Raw genomic sequence first — 21,164 nt, forward strand, 5'->3', positions numbered from 1 at the left:
TTTCTGTGCCTCAGGATATTTTCCATAGCAGTTTGATATTTGCCATAGCAGTTGGCCCCTAAGGATTTTTCATTTCTATAGGTGGTTTAACAATATTGATATAGTATTCATTTCTACCCACACTTCCAGTGTGTGGTCTTGTGATGTCTCCCACCTAAATTTTCTACTCTTAATCTCCATTACTGTTAACCCTTTAGTTGCTTGATATTGAAGGATGCTGGAGCTCCCCAGGAGCTATACTGGAGGTTATAGTAGGTGGGGAGTTATGGTAGGTGGGGACTCAGGGTATTCAGGAAGTGATGATTCACCAGTTGGAACTGAAATGTATCATCATTTTAACAAAGCTCATAATTGTACTCACTTAATACAGCTGGATGATATTTTAAAAACACAAAGGATGTTTGCTTCAAAATAAGAGTGATATCCACATTTAAAAATGAGTGGGTTGAATTAGTTGATTTTAATGGTTCCTTAGGTAACAGTGTTTGTATTAGAGTCTATAAAAATTTTCATAAATAAGCCTTTAATTCTATCTATCAAGTACATTGTGATGTTTGTATTATATAGAAAATGTAATCAATTGTTATAATTTTAAAATGTAGAAATGCAAATGTCCATTTGAAATTGGCACATTTAAGTCAATTTAAGTTTAATTTTAACTTGATTGTGTGTTAAAAATTTCCAATTCATTATTTCTAAGACAACCAGGAGTTTCTAGTTGTTTCTCATTTTCTGTGATTTGCATGTAAAATGAGGGGGGAAAGTAACCTTTTAACATGTTAAAAACAGTTGTGCTGTTTCCTCCTTAATGGAAAGCAGAGAGGTACAAAAACAGATATGGCAAAAGAATTAGAGTTAAAATGGAAACCACTCATGAAGATGGCTCAGTGACTGTTGTAATTTATTTATGGAAGTTGCTGTTGACAGGATGACCTAAGGGTGGAGCCAGCCAGAGGGAGTGGGTAATGACAAAAGGTCATTCCCCTCCCTCCTGAGTCAGTTCCCTCACAAGTTCAAGCTAGAGTGCAGGGCACGAGTTTATCTCCCAGTAACACTTCCTGAGTAGGCTTCTCACCTCTCAGGTTCTCAGTTGCTAGTCATTTTAGATACAAAAAATCACAGAGGAGAAATTTTTCCTAAAATAAATGGAAAATGAGCAACTGTGATGTTGCTGCATCCCCACCGCCACCCGTGTTGTAAGCACCAGAATTATAGGCAAGAAGAAAGAATATCCTTTTTCATTTCTACAGAGAAACATGTGTAAAATGTTTGTGATATTTTGAATTTTTGGTTTGTCTGATGGAGCATTTCAACCATTTGCAGGTCTATATTTGTATATGTTTTTGCAGTTTAAGTCATTCAAAATGTCAACGCTAAGGAAGAATTTGACTTTCAGAGGACTTACTGACAGCTAGCATTTTCTCTTGTCTTCAGAGCAAACTATGGCTTACTAAATGCTTAGCTCCTACCCTTTTTATATGTAATTGCTGACAGAGTTATATGTATACACACATCTCTGTTAAACAACCCAGTTGAAAGACTTTACAGAAAACTTCTGAGGAAAGAAATTTAGGGAATGATCATCTTTTAACAAATGTTTTCTGTTTGGCATTAGATAGAGCTAAATAATAAATGTAGTATAACATTCTGAATAAAATAGTTCTTATATGTAACTTATAAAGCTTGTTGCCTAGAGGTTAAAATAAATTTATTAGTCACCAGTGAGGACCCTGGTTCCTATGGGTCTGCCTATTTGGATATAAATAGCAAGTATTTTATAATGTTACATATAGTTTGTATATATTTTCCCCACAACAACTTGATAAATTGTGTGTCCACAATGAAATTATTTTAAACTTTGTATTTTGAATACATACAGAGATTTGTGTTTGTGCATAGTGGTTATTAAAGACTACAAATGCAAGGCAAGTACTATGTGCATAACCTCCACAGATTAGCTCATTTATTTAATCCTTAACAACCCCCTGGAAAATACTGTTACCCTCATTTTACAAGTGAAAAAACTGAGGCAGAGAATGTCAATAACTTGTCCAAGTCCACACAGATTTTACTAGTGGTTTGTTGCTTCCAGTTCAAGTCTTCCTGACTGTAAAGCCTTTATGTTTGTGTTGTATTATACTTACAGTTTTAAGCACCATTATTTTAAGGCATTCCTCAATTTTCCAGGTAAATGAGAGGAAGGTTGGAAATAATGCAACAGTGCAAATATAAACTCTAATAATAGCTATGCTATCAGTCATCATTATTATACCTAGAGTTATTGTCTATTAGTTAGGATGTCATTGAGGCCATTTCTTAAGTCAAGTAATCAAGCTACTTCTCAGCCTCATTTTTACAATTCTTTGCTGACTAGATGACCTCAGTAGAATGAAAATGCACAAAATATTTGTCCCATCATAGATATATTCCATCTTTGACGTGTCTTAAAGAAAGCATTTCCCAAGATGATTTTTGAGCTCTCAGAAAATTTGTATTTTCTCAAAGAATTTTTTTTTTCAGGTGTTAGTTCAGGTTTGCAGAGAAGCAGACCTCAAAACAGGATTAGGTTTATATATGAAATCTTGAATGAAAAAATGTATTTCTTTATCCCTTTCATTTATAAAAATGTCTGCCTTCTAAGAGATCTTGAAAAGGGCCTCCTAGACTAACCACTGAGACCCATTCTAATGATATGAACATCCAATTGGAACTCAGATCAGGACAGAGGTTTTGGCTTTCTCAAGGAATAAAATCTTGAACAGACGGGGTAATCTTATTATAGGGACTAATCCGGAGAAAAAGAAAATTTATTTAATTATCAAAGCATATATCTATATGCTTTGATAACCCAGTAAAATTCAAGGTAAATGTTTGTTCATTGTAATGCATTGCATCTGTCTGTGCTTTTTCAAGTCCGTAGATTTGTACTGTTCATGGGGTAATTTTGACAAAGCAGTTTTTCCTTTTGTAGATAGCCTTTTAAAACCATCTAATTCGGATCCCTGCAGCACCATGTTCTTGGAAAGTTGTTTATACTTGCTTCATGACTCCCTTACTTGTAACCCTGAAATGTGATTCATTTTCTACTTATGATATAATAAATACATATATTAATTGTAGAAAAAAAAAAGACAGGATTAGGCAAGAATAGTATTGGGAAAGACTGTTAGTGAACACAGACAGAGACCCTCAAGCTGAGATGAAGTTCTGATCCCTATGGGAAAAGTGAGGGAAGGAAGAAGGATTGGAGAGGTTTTTTTCACAGCATGGTTTATGGATTGAATTGTGATAATATACGTCAACCATTTAACAGTTCCTTGATAATATAAGAACACTCAATATACGGGTTTCATTCTTAGTATTAGTTTAAAAATTATTTCAATGTGATTTGTAGACAGTTAATATAAATCATCTGCCCTGTGAGCTTTTCTCTGTGTTGTTACAGTGGAAAATTCACATCAGGTCAGAGCTTGAGAGCTTAGCGAGTGATCTTCAGACATCTTTGAAGTTAGGAACATTTCCAGAGAGGTTTTTGACTTTAGAGAAGAAGCAAATTGTATTGAAATATTAATATGTGTTCATGCCACATGTGACATTTATTTAAGCTCTTGATTTAATGTTTCAAAAGAAATATATAAATGTAGTACATAAAGATGACTAAATATAAAACTCTATGGCTGAAACTTTTTTGCAATGTTATAAATCAGTGTTTCCTCAATTTGAAAAAGTGTAAAATATTCATGAAAATATGAAGAGACACAAATTAAAATTAAGAGTGAATTTGACCTTTGTTCTGTCCAAGACAACTATTGTTAACAAAATTGTTAACATTTTCATATACTCCAAGTAAAACAAGCTAAGGTAATCATTCCTGGATGTTAAAAAAAAAAACACTTTAATCATCAAATACCACGTTATCTTATCCTTAAAAACTATTTGCTCACTTTACATTTTTTCATTATGGTCAGTAATCATTAACTTATTATCACTTTATAACATTTTTACTCTACCTCCTAAAAATATTGCTTGGAAATTATTATATCTTTTTTTAAAAAGATTTATTTATTTATTTATTTATTTATTTATTTATTTATTTATTTATTTATACAAGAACCGGGGTACAGGCCAGATGCATGGGAGGGTGAGAGGATTCACCAGAGACAGAGCTAGGAACAGAACAGGCAGACTGACAAAATACAATGCTGAGGGAAGCAGCGGGACCCTCGCTGGCAGGTTGGGATGGAACTGCACTGCAGAGACTGCAGACAGCTTCTCAGTGTGGCGCAGTGTGGCAGGAAGGCCCGGGAATTATTATTTCTTATTTAGAGTAAATTTAAATCAAGTTTTCACTTTTTGTTTGTGATATTTTGTAATATTCAACCTAATTTGAGAAACCTCTATGCTTCCTAAAACTACATTTGGGATCTCTATTAAAATCATTATTTATACAAATGTGCCTTCTGAAAAGTACAAACAAAGTTCCTGAGACAGGAGAACTGTCTGCTGAACTTTTCTGCATACAACCCAGTGCAGATCCTTGTCATAACAAATAGTATTTAATAAAATAGATGGTGAACGTTTAAACTGCTGCTATCAGTTTAGGCTGAATAGTCTATAGACCCATAGCCCATATTCTAAGCTTTGGTATTAGACTTACTTTTTCTTCTTGTCAAAGGTATATTATAAGAATCTGTGACTAGAAAATTTTTGCATGTTAAAGAAAATGAGACTATAATTCTTAGTACGTATCTATCTTAAAAAAAAAGTGTTTTCCTGTGAGGGTCACTGTTTTCGGTGCTATTGTCCTTTATGTGGTTTTGGGCCTTAATCCTGAGTAAAATAGATAACTGTCTCTTTCTTGCATGCAACAGACATTTGAATTGTTTAGATGAAGATTTCTAGGGACCATGAGAAGAGATAGAAGATGCCATTTTTGATAGATCACAATTAAGAAGTCATGTTTCAGGGAAAGATGTTACAAGAAAACATTTTTCTTTCAAAAAAGTTGCTTTTGCAAGATAAACTCATGCAATTTGCAGCAACATGGATGGAGCCGGAAGGGATCATGATCACCGAAATAAGCCAGAAAGAAAAAGAAAAATACTGAATGGTCTCACTCATAGCAGGAATTTAGAAAACCTAAATAAGAGACAAGGAAAAAGACTTATTATAAAAAAGTAAAAATCAAAATCAACAAGCAACTATAAACCAGAAACACAGTGGAAGGGTGTGTAGAGGGGAGGAAGGATTAGGGTCAAAATAAAGGGAGTGGGAATTGTATGGGGAATATAACCAAGATGAAAATGCATACATTGTGCAAAAACAAAAAATAATGTAAAAATATATAAAATAATAAAAATAAATAAATTATGAAGTATAAATAAAAAAAAGACCAAAAAAAAGTTGCTTTAGTAATAAAAAGGACTTCCTCCTCTCTCAAGCAACATCTTTATGTTAATCATGGATAGACATGATAGACAAAGGGTTTTGTGATTGAGATAATTTGCATAGGAAAAAAAATTATAATTTGAATTTGGAAAATTACTGGTGAGAGGGATAGAGATGATGGAGACAGACAGAGAAAGAAAACTAAACCCAGGGATAGTAGTAGTATTAGCAGAATCTGTAAAAGAATCTTGGAATTAGAGAAAAATCATGGCAAAGTAGAAAATGCATGAACTTTGAGATCACATAGGCTACAGCTAATTGAAATCAAGTTTTCATTTTTTGATTCAATCCATTAAGAATTATGTGAAATCTGATTTCTTTGAATCTTATTTCCTTCACCTATAAAATGGAGATGTTTCTCAACAATTTACCAAGCTTTTAGTATGTACCACATAATGTACCAAATTCCTTCCACTCAGCTTTAATTAGAAATAGACTTAAGAAGGTTAAGAAACTTGCACATCTTCCAATAGGTAACATATGGCAAATTCAGGTGTGTCATAATACTACCCTACCCTACAGGTGGTAGCAGCTGTATCGTAAGTGTTATAAACTAATGATTTAAGTGTTTTACACCATGTTATTTGAGTTAACACTGTTCTTTTAAGTCAGTGCCAGCATGAGAATATTAACTGGTGTAGTGTTTTTCATAGTCTTTGATATGGAGTTTATCATCCTATCAATTATTTGACCTATAATAATGTTCTTATTCCCTCTCAAAATTTATAATTTATATACAAAGGCATATAAATTACTTATTGCCTAGTATGAACTATAGGCTCATAATATGTGAAAAGATTTAGCAAATCTTTGAATTGCTGAGTAGCTGTTTAAAAATAAGAAAAAAATCTAAATTAAATAAAATATCTAAAACTCTAAAGGTAAGTACAAGATATTCTTGACTCTGACATGATTATAATTGGGTATTACTATTTCTTTTTATTACAATTAGTATTGGATTGACATCAGGAGAAGTCTCCCATTTAAATAGGAAATTGATGTCACATCACAGAGAAGAAGAACTGACTGGGAACCAACTGAAAGTTAATGCACCACTTATTTCTCTAAGCATATTGCAGCTAGAATGACTAAAACTGTTAAAGGAGAGTGACAAGTTTACTGTTTCTAAATGATATGTGCCTGGTGTTGACTTCTAGTACTCTACCACCACAAGATATTAGAAGTAAAAGAAGTTAAGATACAAAATTTGAATATATATCATTTGTAAAAAAAATTGTATTTTAATTTAACCAATGGTGTGGTATTTCTAGCACATTCCATCTCATTCAGCAGGAATGTCTGGAATGAAATAAGGATATTGATATACAAAAATGAAGACATGACTCTCCCCCAACCCCTGGGGAGCTCTCTCCCTAACTGGGGGACTGATGACCAGGTACTCCATATGCAGGTTGCAATAGTTGCTGTGCTATGAGAGAGCATGGGAAAGTAGGAGGGCTTACCTAAATGCTGGAATGGTCAATCCCTCATTACCACTTCAAAATTTTAAATATATAACTTCTGAAATTGGTGCTCGTAAGAAATAAGGTACTTGTATAGGTAATAAAAAGGCTCTTTTAGGAAAAATTTGAAATAATTAGGTAAGGTTTCAAGACCAATGTAGGCATTATACTTACTCAGAAACCAGAAACACTGAGCAATGAGAAATCAGAGGATCTGTGATTCAAAGCTGGTATATTCCAACAAATTTAATGTGGTTAATATTTTTTTCTTGTAGATTGTATTAAAAATAAACTAAATTAAAATTTTTTCCAACTACATACTCTACATGTCCCCCCCCCCTCAAAATATAGGTAATAAAATTAAAACCTATAACCTCTATACCTAGTGATGAATAAAGTTAACATTTTCTTACATAGGGTTCTGGTATTTTTGTATTCTTACATAGATGAAATAGTCACAGTCTTCTTAAAGGCTACATAGCCTTCCAGTGTAAGAATGTATAGGAGCTTTAATTTATTCAGTTAAGTTTAATTATTCAGTATTTATTCATTAACACATCTGTTAATGGATGTGTGGAGCAAACGGGGGAGTGCATTTATAAAACCTATATCCTAAAGTGTTTGACCAAGGAGTACCTCTTATATTTTGTTTTTGTACCTTTGCAAACACTGCTGCAATAAAGTGCATGTACACAGGCTTTGCATGTGGCCATAATCGCCTTCTAGGGTGAGATCCTAGAAGTGGAATTGCTTTTTATGTATGCTTCTGTGTTTCTTCTAGAAAATTTAATCAAATTATATTCTACCAGTAGTCCAAGAAGTCTTGTCTACACGCTACACCTTCAGTGCAGGTCAACCTGAGTATTTAATGTCTAAAACCTTGTCAATTTAATAGATAAAAATTGTATTTTGTTATTGTAACTTGACCATCTTTAATTTTTCAGTATTTGAAATGTTTTCATAAGTTTTTTGGCAATATCTTTTCTATTTGAATTAGAGAAATACAATTATAGTGATTTGAAATCCTAAAGACTAAATGTTGTACAGTTTTGCATCAACTTTTTACTAATTTTCTGATTTTAAACTTTTTATTACTATACACAAGTTAGGGCTACATTACATGGACATAGAGTAGCTGTTTCCATTTACCTTCAATTCCTCTGTATCTGTATTTTTGCTTTAAACACAAAACCACAGGTCAGGTTTCGTTTCTCATTTACCACTTCTCCACGAGAGAGTTGTTAGTTTTGCTTTTGTTCTAAATTGAGGGTAAGTGAGAGGGCATCTCATTAAATCACTGTCTTCAGGCAAGTAGAATTACCTCCTAGGCATATCTTTTTTGGTATGTTATTTGAAAATTTAAAGCTAATACTGTTCAAAATGTGTTCTCTTGTTTAATTGTTTATGCCTAAGAATCTTTAAGGGTAATGAAATTATTTTCATTTGGGGCTGCCAATGTGAACATTTCTTTAAGGAGATAACCATATAAAAATGGCAGTTACATGAAATGACTTAAAAATAGAATAAGTATAAGCTTCTCCCTAAAGTTGATAAAGATCAAAGAAAGTTATATGACTTGAAGTTTTACCCCCAATACATCAAGCTCTTCTTAAGTATCAGCACTTCGTTCTTTGATTCAAATAAATAAGTAAATCTGGGGATTATATGCCACATGAAGAAACATGTTTGCTTGTGCAACAAGCTATTTGTTCAATCTTTCAATAGGGAATTTTTATTCATTTATTTTTTAATCTAACTTTGTTTATGCTTATATATGCCATTTAGTTTGTGTTTTCTACATACTGTATTATTTTTTTCTTTTCTCTGTTTTCTCCTTTCTTCTGTCAAGGACATCAGTCTGAATATTAGCAACAAGAGTCAATAGATGCTCACCAGCTGCATTTGTGCATGTTATGTTTGCGTGTGTGTGTTGTGTGTGTGACAGAAAAAAATGAGAGAGAAAGGATGTTTTTGAGCAACTGCAATATCCTTGCTTTAGAATCTGTAATACATTGCTTATAGCAATAGATTTATGACTGTAGTAGTGCATCATGTATAAAAGACACTTTACATATCTGAGATATGGACTATTTTCAAGGGACTCCACTGGTCTTATGGCATAAAAATTTAAACTACTAACCTAGAATGCAAGCAGGACTAAGTGACAGAACTAGCTACTCAAGCCAATCACTTGGGACTGGCATCTCAATGTTATTTTATTTTTAATAAAATAAAGTAAAATAAATAAAGTAAGTTCTGAAGAACTTACATTTACTAAATTTAAATGGAGTAGGTTATATGCTATGCTAGAATTTGCAAACTTGAAATTTGTGAGTTTTGCAATAGACAAGTTTTAAAACAAGAGGTTTATGTTCTGCAAGGAAAAGAAAAGAGTTGCTTGCTAAAGACTGATACAGAAAAATTTTTAAAAAATAGAAGTCTTTAGATGCACCATTTTTGATGCACAAAATTTTATTTGGTCTAAGAACATCAGAAGAATATCATATCTTCAGTCTTGTATATAGCTAAGAGTAAATGGGAGAGCATATTTATAGAGATTGAAGTATTTGAGCAAGAAAAACCTTTAGTATTTCATTTTGAACTGATAGTAACCTGGACATAAAATCTTTCTTATCAGAATTGATAGCAGCTGACAAATAAAAATGTTAACTTTTCCATCAGTGCTGATCAACATGAAGTACTCATAGGCGAAACCTCACTCTTATCAACATGGAAACAAGCTGATTATTCAATTTTCTCAATTAGCAAATAAGAAAATCACTGAATATTGTCAGATTGATGACATCCTTTACTAAGTTTGCATTTAATTACAAAAAATACGAACATTGTATCATAAATCCTTCCAATAGCCCACTTGTATAAATTAAGCACATTCAACTATACCCATGTTGCCAACTCAAGAAAGTTTCATTGTAATTCTAGATTGCATTTGGTGCTTAGAAATTTAGTATTCATATATGTAAGCCAAGAATTTTTTAGTTTAATAATATCTGCAACTAACAGAATACTTCTTTGTACTCTTAGATTAATAAATGGACATTTGAAGTGAGCTTACATTTCTCTGTGATTTAACTTGTCAAAAGAATTTTCACTAAGAGTAACTCACCCTAAGGTGGATTTTTTTTTTAAAGATTTATTTATTTATGCATACAAGAACTGGGGTACGGGCCAGAGGTATGGGGGGGTGAAAGGATTCACCAGAGCCAGAGTGGGGAACAGAACAGCAGATTGACTGAGATACACTGCTGAGGGGAGCAGCGGGCGAGTTAGGAGAGGTCTGCTGAGCCATGTGGGTCACCTCTCTGGCCAGGGATCAAACTTGTGCTGCAACGGCTGTGGCTGTGGTTAGCTTCATAATGCTTTGTCTTAACCCCTTGTACCACAAGGGAGGGCCTTAAGGTGGATTTTTATATCTGCAATGTAAAATCAAGTTACTGGCACTACATTTTTCCCTGCACACTTACATGTAAAATTTACTTGTAGAACTAAAATACACAAAAAATTGATTCAAAGAAAAGAACTTAAAATAAGAACAGATATCTGCAAGGGAAAATCCAATGCACACCAAACTCTGTGGAAGGCAAAATCCAACGACCATTTACAAACACTCTGGTAGTAAGAAAAATCCTCTTGCTTTCTCTCTGAATGGCACTTCTTTCTCTCCTGGGGCAGGAGGCCATCATATTGCTAGCAGACTCCACCAGTAACTTTTTTAGAAGTATATTTGTAATTATTTTACTATGGTTTGACTTTTGTGAATGAGCTGTGCAGGAAAACTGAGACTTCCCTGTGGCATGCACATTTGACAAGTCATTTCTGACTTCTGAGATCTCGAGGGAGAATAGAGAATGATTTGAGGAGTCAAGATGAATCATAGAGGAAGATTCGTTTTACTCAACTTACCATCATTCTGTGCATTTCTGTACCTATTTAAAAATTAACTTGTGACCCCAAGTAATACTCTATTCTCAGTCACGCACATCCTTTTCCTTTAAAACTATTCTTTTCACTTAGATTCACCAGAGATGTTTTTGACTTGACAGAGTGGACAAATTCAGGGACTCCAGGAATATCAGGTTAGTTTTAATCTTTCAATGTGCATATGTATTATAAAATTAATTATGAATTACCAGACAACATCCTCACCAGGTTTTAATGGAGAGCTTTTCTATGTTAAGTTCAAGACAAATTATTTCAGAAATGCTTGGTAAATTTCTATCCTTTAATATTTGTCATTAAGATCCTGGCAGTAGCTTTGAACTGTTTGAAAAGATGAGAAAAAAAAATGTTAACCAGCAATGACTTTATTCTTTTTTTAAAGATTTATTTATTTATGCATACAAGAACTGGGGTATAGGCCAGAGGGGGTGGGGGGTGAGAGGATTCACCAGAGACAGAGTGGGGAACCGACCAGGCTGATTGACTGAAATACACTGCTGAGGGGAGCAGCAGGTGGGTGAGAGAGGAAAGGTCTGCCATGCCATGTGGGTTGCTCCCTGGCTGGCAGGGATGGCTGCAGATAGCTTCACAGTGCTGTGTTTAAACCCTTGCGTCACCAGGGAGACCCAGCAGTGATTTTCTTATAAATTTACTCTTATTAAATTTTATTTTGTGCTTCTAACTTTGGATGTAGCTGGAAAAGTATGATTACATTAAGATGTCAAATCAGTTTTCCGTAATTTTGTGGCAATGTGTCAATTTCTTTATAATGACACTGAATTACCACAAAGTCACCCTCAGGGTAATTTAACTTTGATAATAAAAACCTTGAAAAGTTTATGTTGGTGTTTCCCCATATATCTGAATCTATACACATACAGAAATAGAATTTATTCATATTAAAAATGGGGAAGTATTATGGTCTTATAATATGCAAAATTAGACCTGACAAAAATAATTTATAATAAACTTTTCAGTGCTATAAGATGAAAATTACATTTTATACTAGAGGAATCCATATATGGCATAGTAGCATACCAACTGAGTCAGGTTTTGAACTTTTTTCTGTCAGAATTATACAATCTGTAAAATAATACCTCTCTCCTTCTATCATTGGTACATTATGAATATAAAATACACTAAGATTCTCTTAAGGCATAAAATTAGTATATCTATATAAAGATTAAAAAGTACAATTTTTTTCTTTGATATTATTTTAACTATTCTCAGCAAAAAGTAAAAGGAAGACACAGAAGTAAGACAGCCTCAATATTTGTTAAATGAGAATGATTACGAATTATCACCTATTCTAATTTGGAAATTAAGAAACATTCAACTATAATAGAAACTAATTGCTTCATATAGTAACTTTTTATCCCATATTTTAAAATATCTTTTATTTATTTTTATTAGTCTTACAATATCTTTGAGAATACTATTGAGATAGATATTACCAACTACTTTTAGGTATTAAAATGATTTGTTCAATTTCCCAGCATTTAAGAAGAAGCTAAATCTGTTAACCCAGATCTTCTTGTTTCCTAACAAATACATAGCTGATTGATTGGACTATTTTGTAAAGACAGCAATTCTCAAAGGAAATAACTTTCAGAATTAGTAATTGTGTTTTTACTTTTTAAAAGATTTATTTATTTATTTATGCATGGAAGAACTGGGGTATAGGCCAGAGTTGGAGGGGTGAGAGGATTCACCAGAGACAGAGTGGGGAACAGAACAGGTGGATTGACTGTAATACACTGCTGAGGGGAGCAGCAGGCGAGCCAGGAGAGGTCTGCTGCACTAACTTTTAAATAGATTATAAGAGATGCCTAATATTTGATCAAGGATTCTTTTATTGTAAAAAATACATGACATAGGATGAGCTTGAATTACCTTACCTCTGAAAAGTATCTAAGCTTTCTCTGATTTTCAAACAATGTTTAGAAGTAAAATGGTAATTCATTTGAGTCACCAGTGGGAGGGAAATCATAGCTCAATAATGTCACATTGACATTAAAACTTCAAAAGATGTTTACAATACTGTATTTGCTGCAGAACCTTTTGTGGTTGACACTAAATACATGTTTTGCACTTCAAAGTCTTTAAAAGGAATATAGGTGCAAGTTGGTTCAATAAATATTTATTGGGTAAAGGAATTTAGGAAGGTCTCTCTGTTTGGAAAAATGTATAGGAAACTGCAATAACATCTTCATTATAGATTTCTCACTTCAGCTGAATGCATTGTATCTTGTCTTCCTATTTCACTGGATCAAATCTTAAAATTATATACACAAGGCAAATGACGCTATAGAGACTGTGTAGCACTAACATTTTAATTAAAAAGCAAACTAATAGTTTTACATGAGGGTGTAGCAATTCATGTATAATTGATGACTCCAATTATATTATTAGTAACATTTTCATTTGATGACAAGATAACAGGGTAATTAAAAACATGTAATTAAAGCAAAGTCATATCGTAATTTATACAGTTGATGAAAACAAAAGAGCACAGTAAAATCCCACTGCAAAGTAGTTACTATACCATTATAATGAGCTACATATCTACGTAGACATCTTACAAGTAAAATAAAGGTCAAACCTTGCCCTATGCTTACTTGTTAAAATACTTTAGAAAACTAGCTGATAAAATCCCAAATTATGAAGTTCCATTTGTTTGTTTTTTGCCAGTCCAAAGTAATGATGAATGGCACAGGGTGAAAGATCAGGCACAGGGTGAATCACCATAAGGCCAGAATCTTACTTTGTTACTTACGAACAGTTAATTGCAGAGCACAGCTATATTATATTTTTTGCTACCTGCATTGCCACCACATTTCTCACCAGATGAAAGCAGGCAGTGAATCCTTTAAATGTAGTCCTATTTGGAGCTCAATACAAAGGATGGCATGTGCCAAGGTACCACAGTTCCTGAGGGAGGAAAGGCGCTGAATGTATATGCACAATCATGAATTAAAAAAGGAATCAGTCCAAGCAGAGTCTTTATTGTAGAGCTCCAGGACATATATAGAAGTGGTATTTTACCTAGTAAACTTGACTGGCAAGGGTCAACTTGCCAGTAAACTTGACTGGTTAAGGCCACTTAACTGAAAAAAAAAAAAAATCACGGGACCTAATTATATCCATAAACACAGGGACTTTTCAGTCATCTGTTTACAAAATAACTCTTCCTTATATTTATGAAACAGGAATACTTTCAGCAATACTTCTTTTTTCCTTTGTCACTGACTCAAATTAACCCTCCAATACACCAGCAGAGTTTGAAATGTCACTGTGCCTTTTAGAGAGACACAGACCTCTTCCTCCTTCTGACAAAATCCTCCTCATGAACAAAGTTGGAGAGAACCTTAATGAGGTGACTGTCTGATGTCTCGGTACTGATCCCAAAGTCAGAGTTCTTTAGACAAGGGCACAAGTAGTGCACAATGGCCCTGCGGATGTAGCTGTCAAAGATATAGTAAATAATAGGGTTGACACAGCTGTTGGAAAATGCTAACGGCCCACTCACCTCCATGCCCAGCTGGAGAAAAGCTGGGGACAAGTTGAGCTCTTGCTGCAACCCAGCGACAATGGCCAGGAGCTTGAAAATATTGAAGGGTAGCCAGGAGAAGACAAAGGCTGCCACAACAATGAAGATGATCTTTATGGATTTTCTCAGTTTTTTGTTTTGTTTTCCTGACTGCTGGTAATGGGTGCACAGCTTCTTTGTGATGCAACAGTAGCTGGTCACAATGCTCACCAACGGGGCAAAAAAGGTGACAATTAAGGCCACGAGGGCCCAAGTCAGTTTAGTTGGCGTAGCCCTCTTTTCTGCACAATATGGCTTATCATCCAGAAAGGTGAGCTCCCGGGACAGAAGAGTAGGCAATCCCAGGAGGCAGGAGATAAACCAGACGCTGGCACAGACTCTATACGCAAATTCTCTCTTTCTGAATTTCTTGGATAGACCTGGACACATGATGGCTAGGTAGCGGTCAACACTCATGCAGGCGAGCAAGAAGACACTGCAGTGCATGTTGACGGAGATCATGTAGGAGCTGCCTTTGCATAGGAAGGAGCCTGTCCTCCACTGGCCAAAAGATGCTTCTTTATCCACCCAGAGAGGCAAAGTGATGAGGAAAATGAAGTCAGAGGCAGCCAGGTTGATGATAAAGATGTCGATCAGTCTTCTATTGCCCTGTTTGAAATGCAACGCACTCATGAGAATCAGGTTCCCTGACACTCCGATCAGGAACACAGCTGTGTAAAAGATGGAGAGGAAGACAGATTTATAATAAACATAGAGGAGGGTCTCCTCAACATCAGGATTTGGGCTGGTCGCATAGGGATAATCCAAATAAAGTGTGGTTTCTTCTGGGTCCATCACTAAAGATCAGGTGCCAAATCTGGCAAGCTGCTTTATCTATGAATCTTTTGTATGAATTTTAGAAATCTCAAGACAGCTTCTTTTATACAGTTCCTGCCTTCCCCACCCCCTTTTAAGAACTTAGAGCAAGCACAAAACGGAGATTAAAAAATTTAGTTTCTACCAGTCCTCACAAAGAGCACCACCCTGATTGGTGTTGGGTTATTGTGGTTGTGGTTTACTCTATTTGCATTTGCCCATGAAACTGAGGTGCTTTCTGCCTTCTTTCTTCAAGGTATTCAATTTGTTTTTTTTTTTTTTAAATCCAAAAATTAGTAAATTAAATAGTTTTTTCCCTCAGCTATTTGAAAGGCATTCATTGCTTTTCTGACACTAGGATTTCTTTAGTTCTAGCCTGCTGTTTTACAAATAGAATACCATTTTACTTTGAGACGTTTAAGGTGATCATGATGAAGACACTCTTTTTATATATATCATTGATGAAATGTGGAGAAAATTAGTATTCCATTGCATAACAAGTGATTGAAGCCTTTCCAAATCATATCAATCCACATCTGTGGCAAACACAATTCCAATCAGGATGTGAAATTGCTCCTATTTCCTATCTGGCTCTTTCGGCTCGTATATAATCTATTCTGTCTCATTCCATAAGCTTTTAAAAGTCCCTGGAAGTCTGGAACCATGTCTTGTGCTTTCATTATTATTTAAAAAAAAATTCCACTACAGTTAACACAGCACCTTGCACATGGTAGCTGCTTTGGCAATGTTAGTTTTTTGTTTGCTTGTTTTTTGATTAAGAAAATTCTTGTTTCTATAATCCAGTATAATAAGCAAGGGTGAATTCAATGAGGCTTAACTATAGGCATTGCTGTTATTTATGTTAACTTACAAACATAGGTTTAAAAATCACAAGTTGCTATTTCACCCTCTTATTTGCTATTATAGTTCAACCAGGATGTTAGAACTAACATCCTTGACTAGTTTTCCTCTATTAATTCTAAAATAACAATTGTTTATCAGATTCAACCTTCCCTCTAATCTTCTCTTTTTCACATCTTTTTAGAATGAGTTGTTAGCTTTTCCCCTATAGTTTGTCATTAGTACCTCCACACATCAGTAAGCTTCACTTTTGGAGTAACTGACTAAGAGACATACAAAAATTAAATGACATTATAATAACGTTACCAGTATGGACACTATGAAAGGGAGATTTTTCATTCAATCAAAATACTTAAGAAGAAGGCTAGAGTGAAAAGGATCTTTTTGTATATTTCTGTCATATGTTCCTTTTCATATTAAGAAGTCCATAATAAAATGTAACAGAATCTGAAACTGATTCCATTTATTCAGTTCTTTACTGGCTGAAGTGGCTCAAAGCTCTCTTACACTCTTCTCCCCTTCCCACTTAATCTCCAAGATTACAGTTTCAGGTTGATATTACTATTGCTAGAAGAATATATGCCTGTAGATGAAAATGTAATGGCAAAATATTTGAAGTCCTGTCTGGTGAATTTTTTTTTTCATGTTTAATATGTTGAAAAGAATGTTCCTGCCTGCAGTACTCCCTCCGCTCTGTTTCCTGATATGGACTAACATCACCTCACATGTCCCAGGCATGTGAGTCTAAATCAAGGAAGAGTGAGGGGCAGTCACTTGATTTATGGGTCTGGACCCTGACAGCTCTTTGCTGTTCATGGGGGATGTATCCTCCACTAAGTATAGGAGGCAGATGAGAAAAACTAACTAACCCTTTCAAATTTCTGGGGTAGAAATCTTTCCACTGGATAAATCTTAAATGTTTAATAAAGTAAGTCATTTTGTTAAGTAGTTTGAAGTAGGACAATATTTATTTGAACATGATTGATGGGGTAAACATAAATATTTAAACATTATATATGTGTATGTGTGCATGTGTGTATTAAATTACCAATCATATATACGTATATATGTACAATTAAAAATAAAGTATAATGTAAAGTATAAATATACATATATTTGTATTTGTTCTTTAATTGTAATATTAGATTTTCCATTCAGCAACTAGATGGTCTTTTAGCATTTAAGAAGATAAAATTATTCTGGGCTTAAGATGTTTGAAAAAAAAAGTTTAGAATATCTCAAAAATAATGAAAAAGAGTTCATGATCATACTCTGAAAGAAAAAATTTGGTCATACATTTATTCTGTAGACCTTCGTTTTCTTTTAACATTCAAAAGTTGTTGCTGATAGAAGGAATTATGCTCAGTGAAATAAGCCAGAAGGAAAAAGAAAAATATCAGATGGTTTCACTTATAACAGGAATATAGGGGAACCCGATAAGACATCAGTGTAAAAAAAATAATAACAGTACAAAACACAACAAAGCAAAAACAGACAATTATAAACCAGAGATATATTTCAGGGGAGGAGGAGGGAGAGGGATCAGAGGGAGGGAGGAGCACAGGGGACTCTGGTGATGGTGCCCAGGTGCCTTGGTGAAGGAAATTCTATGGGGACTCAATCTGAGGGGGTGGGGGGAAGCAAATAGTCTTTAAAATTTTTTTTAAATGATATATGTTAAAATGGAAAATAAATTAATTAAAAAAAGTTGTTGCTGATATAAGCTATCTCAAATAAATTTGATTTCCTTAGCAAACTCTGAAACAGCAGTAGACAAAATTATTTGTTTTTTCATATATGGTTATTTTGGGATATGGTAATTCACAGTAAAATGCTGAAATACAGGAAGATTCATCAAGAATCAAGTCTATCTTGGGACCCAAGCTAGAAAACAAATATTTTGAACCCAAAAATGGATCAAATAGCATAGTATTAAGCTTTTAATATTGCAAAGAGTATAAGGCTATTAGAAAACTAGGGGAGGTCATAATTCTAAACTCAGGACAAGGGTCATTTTTAGGACTTTGAATGATCTTTGTGATAAACATGAGCCTACTAACAATAACCACCTACACATAGATCAAAACTCAAAAACAGCAGTGATGTCATATTAAAAAGCAGTATAAGCAGGGTGAAGGCAAAAAAAAAAGTAGGATCTAAATATCAGTCACTAAAATATAGCATATTCTGGCACTCTTAAAAATTGTTTTCTCAGAAAAACACCCAGCTTTCCTTCCATATCCCTATATGAAGGAATCAATAGCTTCTACCCTTGTATTTTCTAAGAACTTTCACGATATTGCTTATAAATTACTACCTTATTTCATGCGGCTAGTTGTTTTTGTCATCTGACCTGGTGAATTTTTATTTTTTTCATAATTAATATGTTAAAAAAAATTATCCTTGCCTGCTATACTCCCTCTTCTTTGTTTCTCTGTTGCTCTCTCTCTGGACTCTAGCAAATAGCAGTTACCCTACTAATGCCTTTTTGGACTTTCAAAGTCTTTGTTTTAAAACAGTGGATGCCAGATGACATTAACCACATTAGAGCCAGCTGGAGCACCCTCTAAACACTATGTAGCTGTCTGAACTCTCTCAGGTATAATGAAAAGGAGTCATTAGGAGTGAGTCTAGGACCTTACTCCTTACAAGCATCCAAGTTGTTTCTTAATCACACTAACATTTAGAAACTGTTCTAATTCATAAGGTAATCAACTTTATATGTTATGCTTTGTCATTATTTTTGCTGTCTTTTAAAAAAGTTAAAGAGTTACCTCTAAATTTGAACTTTGTATAAATCTTCTAGCCTGGATCTCACAAAATTTTAGGAATTAATTTAGAGCTCTGTTCTGTGTCCTCCATATTCTGCATCCCAGTTCTTGAGATATGTTTAGAATTGGGTCAGATATTGAAGAATGTGGAAGAGTAAGATTTTGTCCATTGAGACATGTGCTTGTGTGAATTCATTATCATCTCTCCTAGGCGTAACTTGAGGTTTCTTCTTCACAAGTAGATAGTTTTGTGTGAATACAGTCATCCTAACTAATAATATGAGATATTACTTCAGCTTCTTCCTTTTCATATTCTGGCCCCCATCTTAGGTAGGAATTCTCAAATCTGCTGTGTTAATTTATAGTAGAGTACAAAGAAATCTCTATTCATAGATGCTTAGCTGATAAGTCCCAAGAGTAAAGAAAATTATGAAGCCAGCTATTTGCTTTTTGTGAATCTTGTCAATCACAGTGATTACATGTACATTTGTTATAAATATTCTCTTGTCCATTTCTTATTTGTGTATCATAAAGGGTATAATCATTTAAATAGTTCAGTTTAAAGGATATGCTTACATTCACAGATTTCACTGTTATTTTCTGAGACAAACTTGGAGAATCTAGCACAAAGTGACATAATATATCATAACAAATGAAATGGCATCTCTTTGCTATTACCAGATTTCCCCCATTTCACTTGCTGAATCATTTCCTTTCATAACTCATGTTTACGTAAACAGCAATGATGTTATTATTCTAGACACATACACTTTAGGCTTCTTCACAATAGTTGATTTAGTCTGGATATAGGTTGTATATTACAAAAAGTCAGTTTATATTTAAGTCCTTGGTACCCAGAACACTCTCTGCCATTCAGTAGTGGTCAATAAATGCTTGTAAATCTGAGCTGCATCATGTTTGAATTTTGAGTCATTTCCAGTGAATAGAGATTTTTCACAAACTTCTTGGACAGCTTCCATTTTCCATGATTACTGTTTATTGTTGAAGCAAAGGACTGTGCTGCTGTATCTTTTCTAATCAGAATGCATATAGCTTTCCTCTTTTTTCCATGTCCATCTGCATTTCCCACTGTTTCTAGCTTCTTGCATGTTGCTTAGGCTGGTGGTGGGAGAACTATGGAGACTACACCTGAGGGGAGAAATCAAATACTGTCCAAAAGTTAACACTGATGTAAGAAAATAAATACATTTAAAAAAATAATAATAGGGCCTCCCTCGTGGCGCAAGGGGTTAAATACCACACTATGAAGCAATCCGCAGCCTCTGCAGCATGAGTTCGATCCCCAGCCAGGAGAAACCCACATGGCGAGGCAGACCTCTCCAGTCTCGCCTGCTGCTCCCCTCGGCAGTGTATTTCAGTCAGTCTGCCTGCTCTGTCCCCCACTCTGTCTCTGGTGGATCCTCTCACTGCCCTTCCTCCCCCACATCTCTGGCCTGTGCCCCAGCACTTGTAAGCATAAATAAATAAATCTTAAAAAAAATAATAAATGTATCTTGTGTGTGCGTGGTAGGTTCTTTTCAGACATCATTGAAAGAGTCATCCTGCCTTACAGGTCTCCCCAGAAAAATCTACCTTTTATGACATGATTTATGTATTCTGTGAACCCAATCTGGTGATAGTAGTGCTGGATATGCTGATATGGTTCAAGTCCTCTGTGTTCGATGGGTGACAATGGTCACAACCTCAAACAAGCAGAACTTCCAGGTCCATACTAAACTGGTGAGTCAAATATGTCTTATAAACTGACCGTAGATCTGAGTTATACATCAGGGGAGAGGGGTCAAAGCAGGGGAGGGAAGAGCACAAGGGACTGTGGTGCTGCTGACAAAGTTCTCTAATGTTTAGGAACTCTATATGAAAATTCAGTTAGATTTGTATATTACATTTGGCTATTATTTTGTTTATGTACTGGATAGGACTATCAGTTTGCCAACTCAGGTGAAAGAAACATAATTACAGATAGAAAAAAGATATACCTTCTATCTTTCAGGGTAATAGAAATTTTATGTAAATTTGGAGTTCCCACCTTTCTCCTGTACCTCTGCTAAATTCCAAGGCATTGGTGGATGAGGTAGGATTCCAGAGTCCTTCTGTTCCTTGAGTCAGCTGTCTGTTTGGTACCTTTCTAGAAATCCATCATTTCTTGGTATCAGGACACATTTGTGAGTCCACACACCTCATTGCTAAGATGATCCTGCTTCCTATCCATGAATTTCCATGCAAACTTGAAGGTTT

The 21,164-nt window shown here is 34.5% G+C and overlaps 2 protein-coding genes across 2 annotated transcripts in view; one reads left to right on the forward strand and one right to left on the reverse strand.

The window, feature by feature from the left end:
* The window catches only part of CPOX (coproporphyrinogen oxidase), a 55,994-nt gene extending 45,012 nt beyond the window's left edge, over positions 1-10,982 (forward strand). The window contains exon 8 of the mRNA XM_054700672.1: positions 10,947-10,982. Within this exon, the coding sequence (XP_054556647.1) occupies positions 10,947-10,967 (21 nt within the window). The 3' untranslated portion in view covers positions 10,968-10,982. The remainder of the gene's footprint in view (positions 1-10,946) is intronic.
* A 3,164-nt stretch (positions 10,983-14,146) lies between these two features.
* Positions 14,147-15,275, reverse strand: GPR15 (G protein-coupled receptor 15). The gene has a single exon (XM_037524602.1). The coding sequence runs from the start codon at positions 15,253-15,255 to the stop codon at positions 14,173-14,175; it is 1,083 nt and encodes a 360-aa protein (XP_037380499.1). The 5' UTR covers positions 15,256-15,275; the 3' UTR covers positions 14,147-14,172.
* Positions 15,276-21,164: the final 5,889 nt, after the last annotated feature.

This window comes from Talpa occidentalis, unplaced genomic scaffold (assembly GCF_014898055.3).
Source record: "Talpa occidentalis isolate TD23 unplaced genomic scaffold, MPIMG_talOcc4v2.1 talOcc4.4, whole genome shotgun sequence".
Taxonomy (NCBI): domain Eukaryota; kingdom Metazoa; phylum Chordata; class Mammalia; order Eulipotyphla; family Talpidae; genus Talpa; species Talpa occidentalis.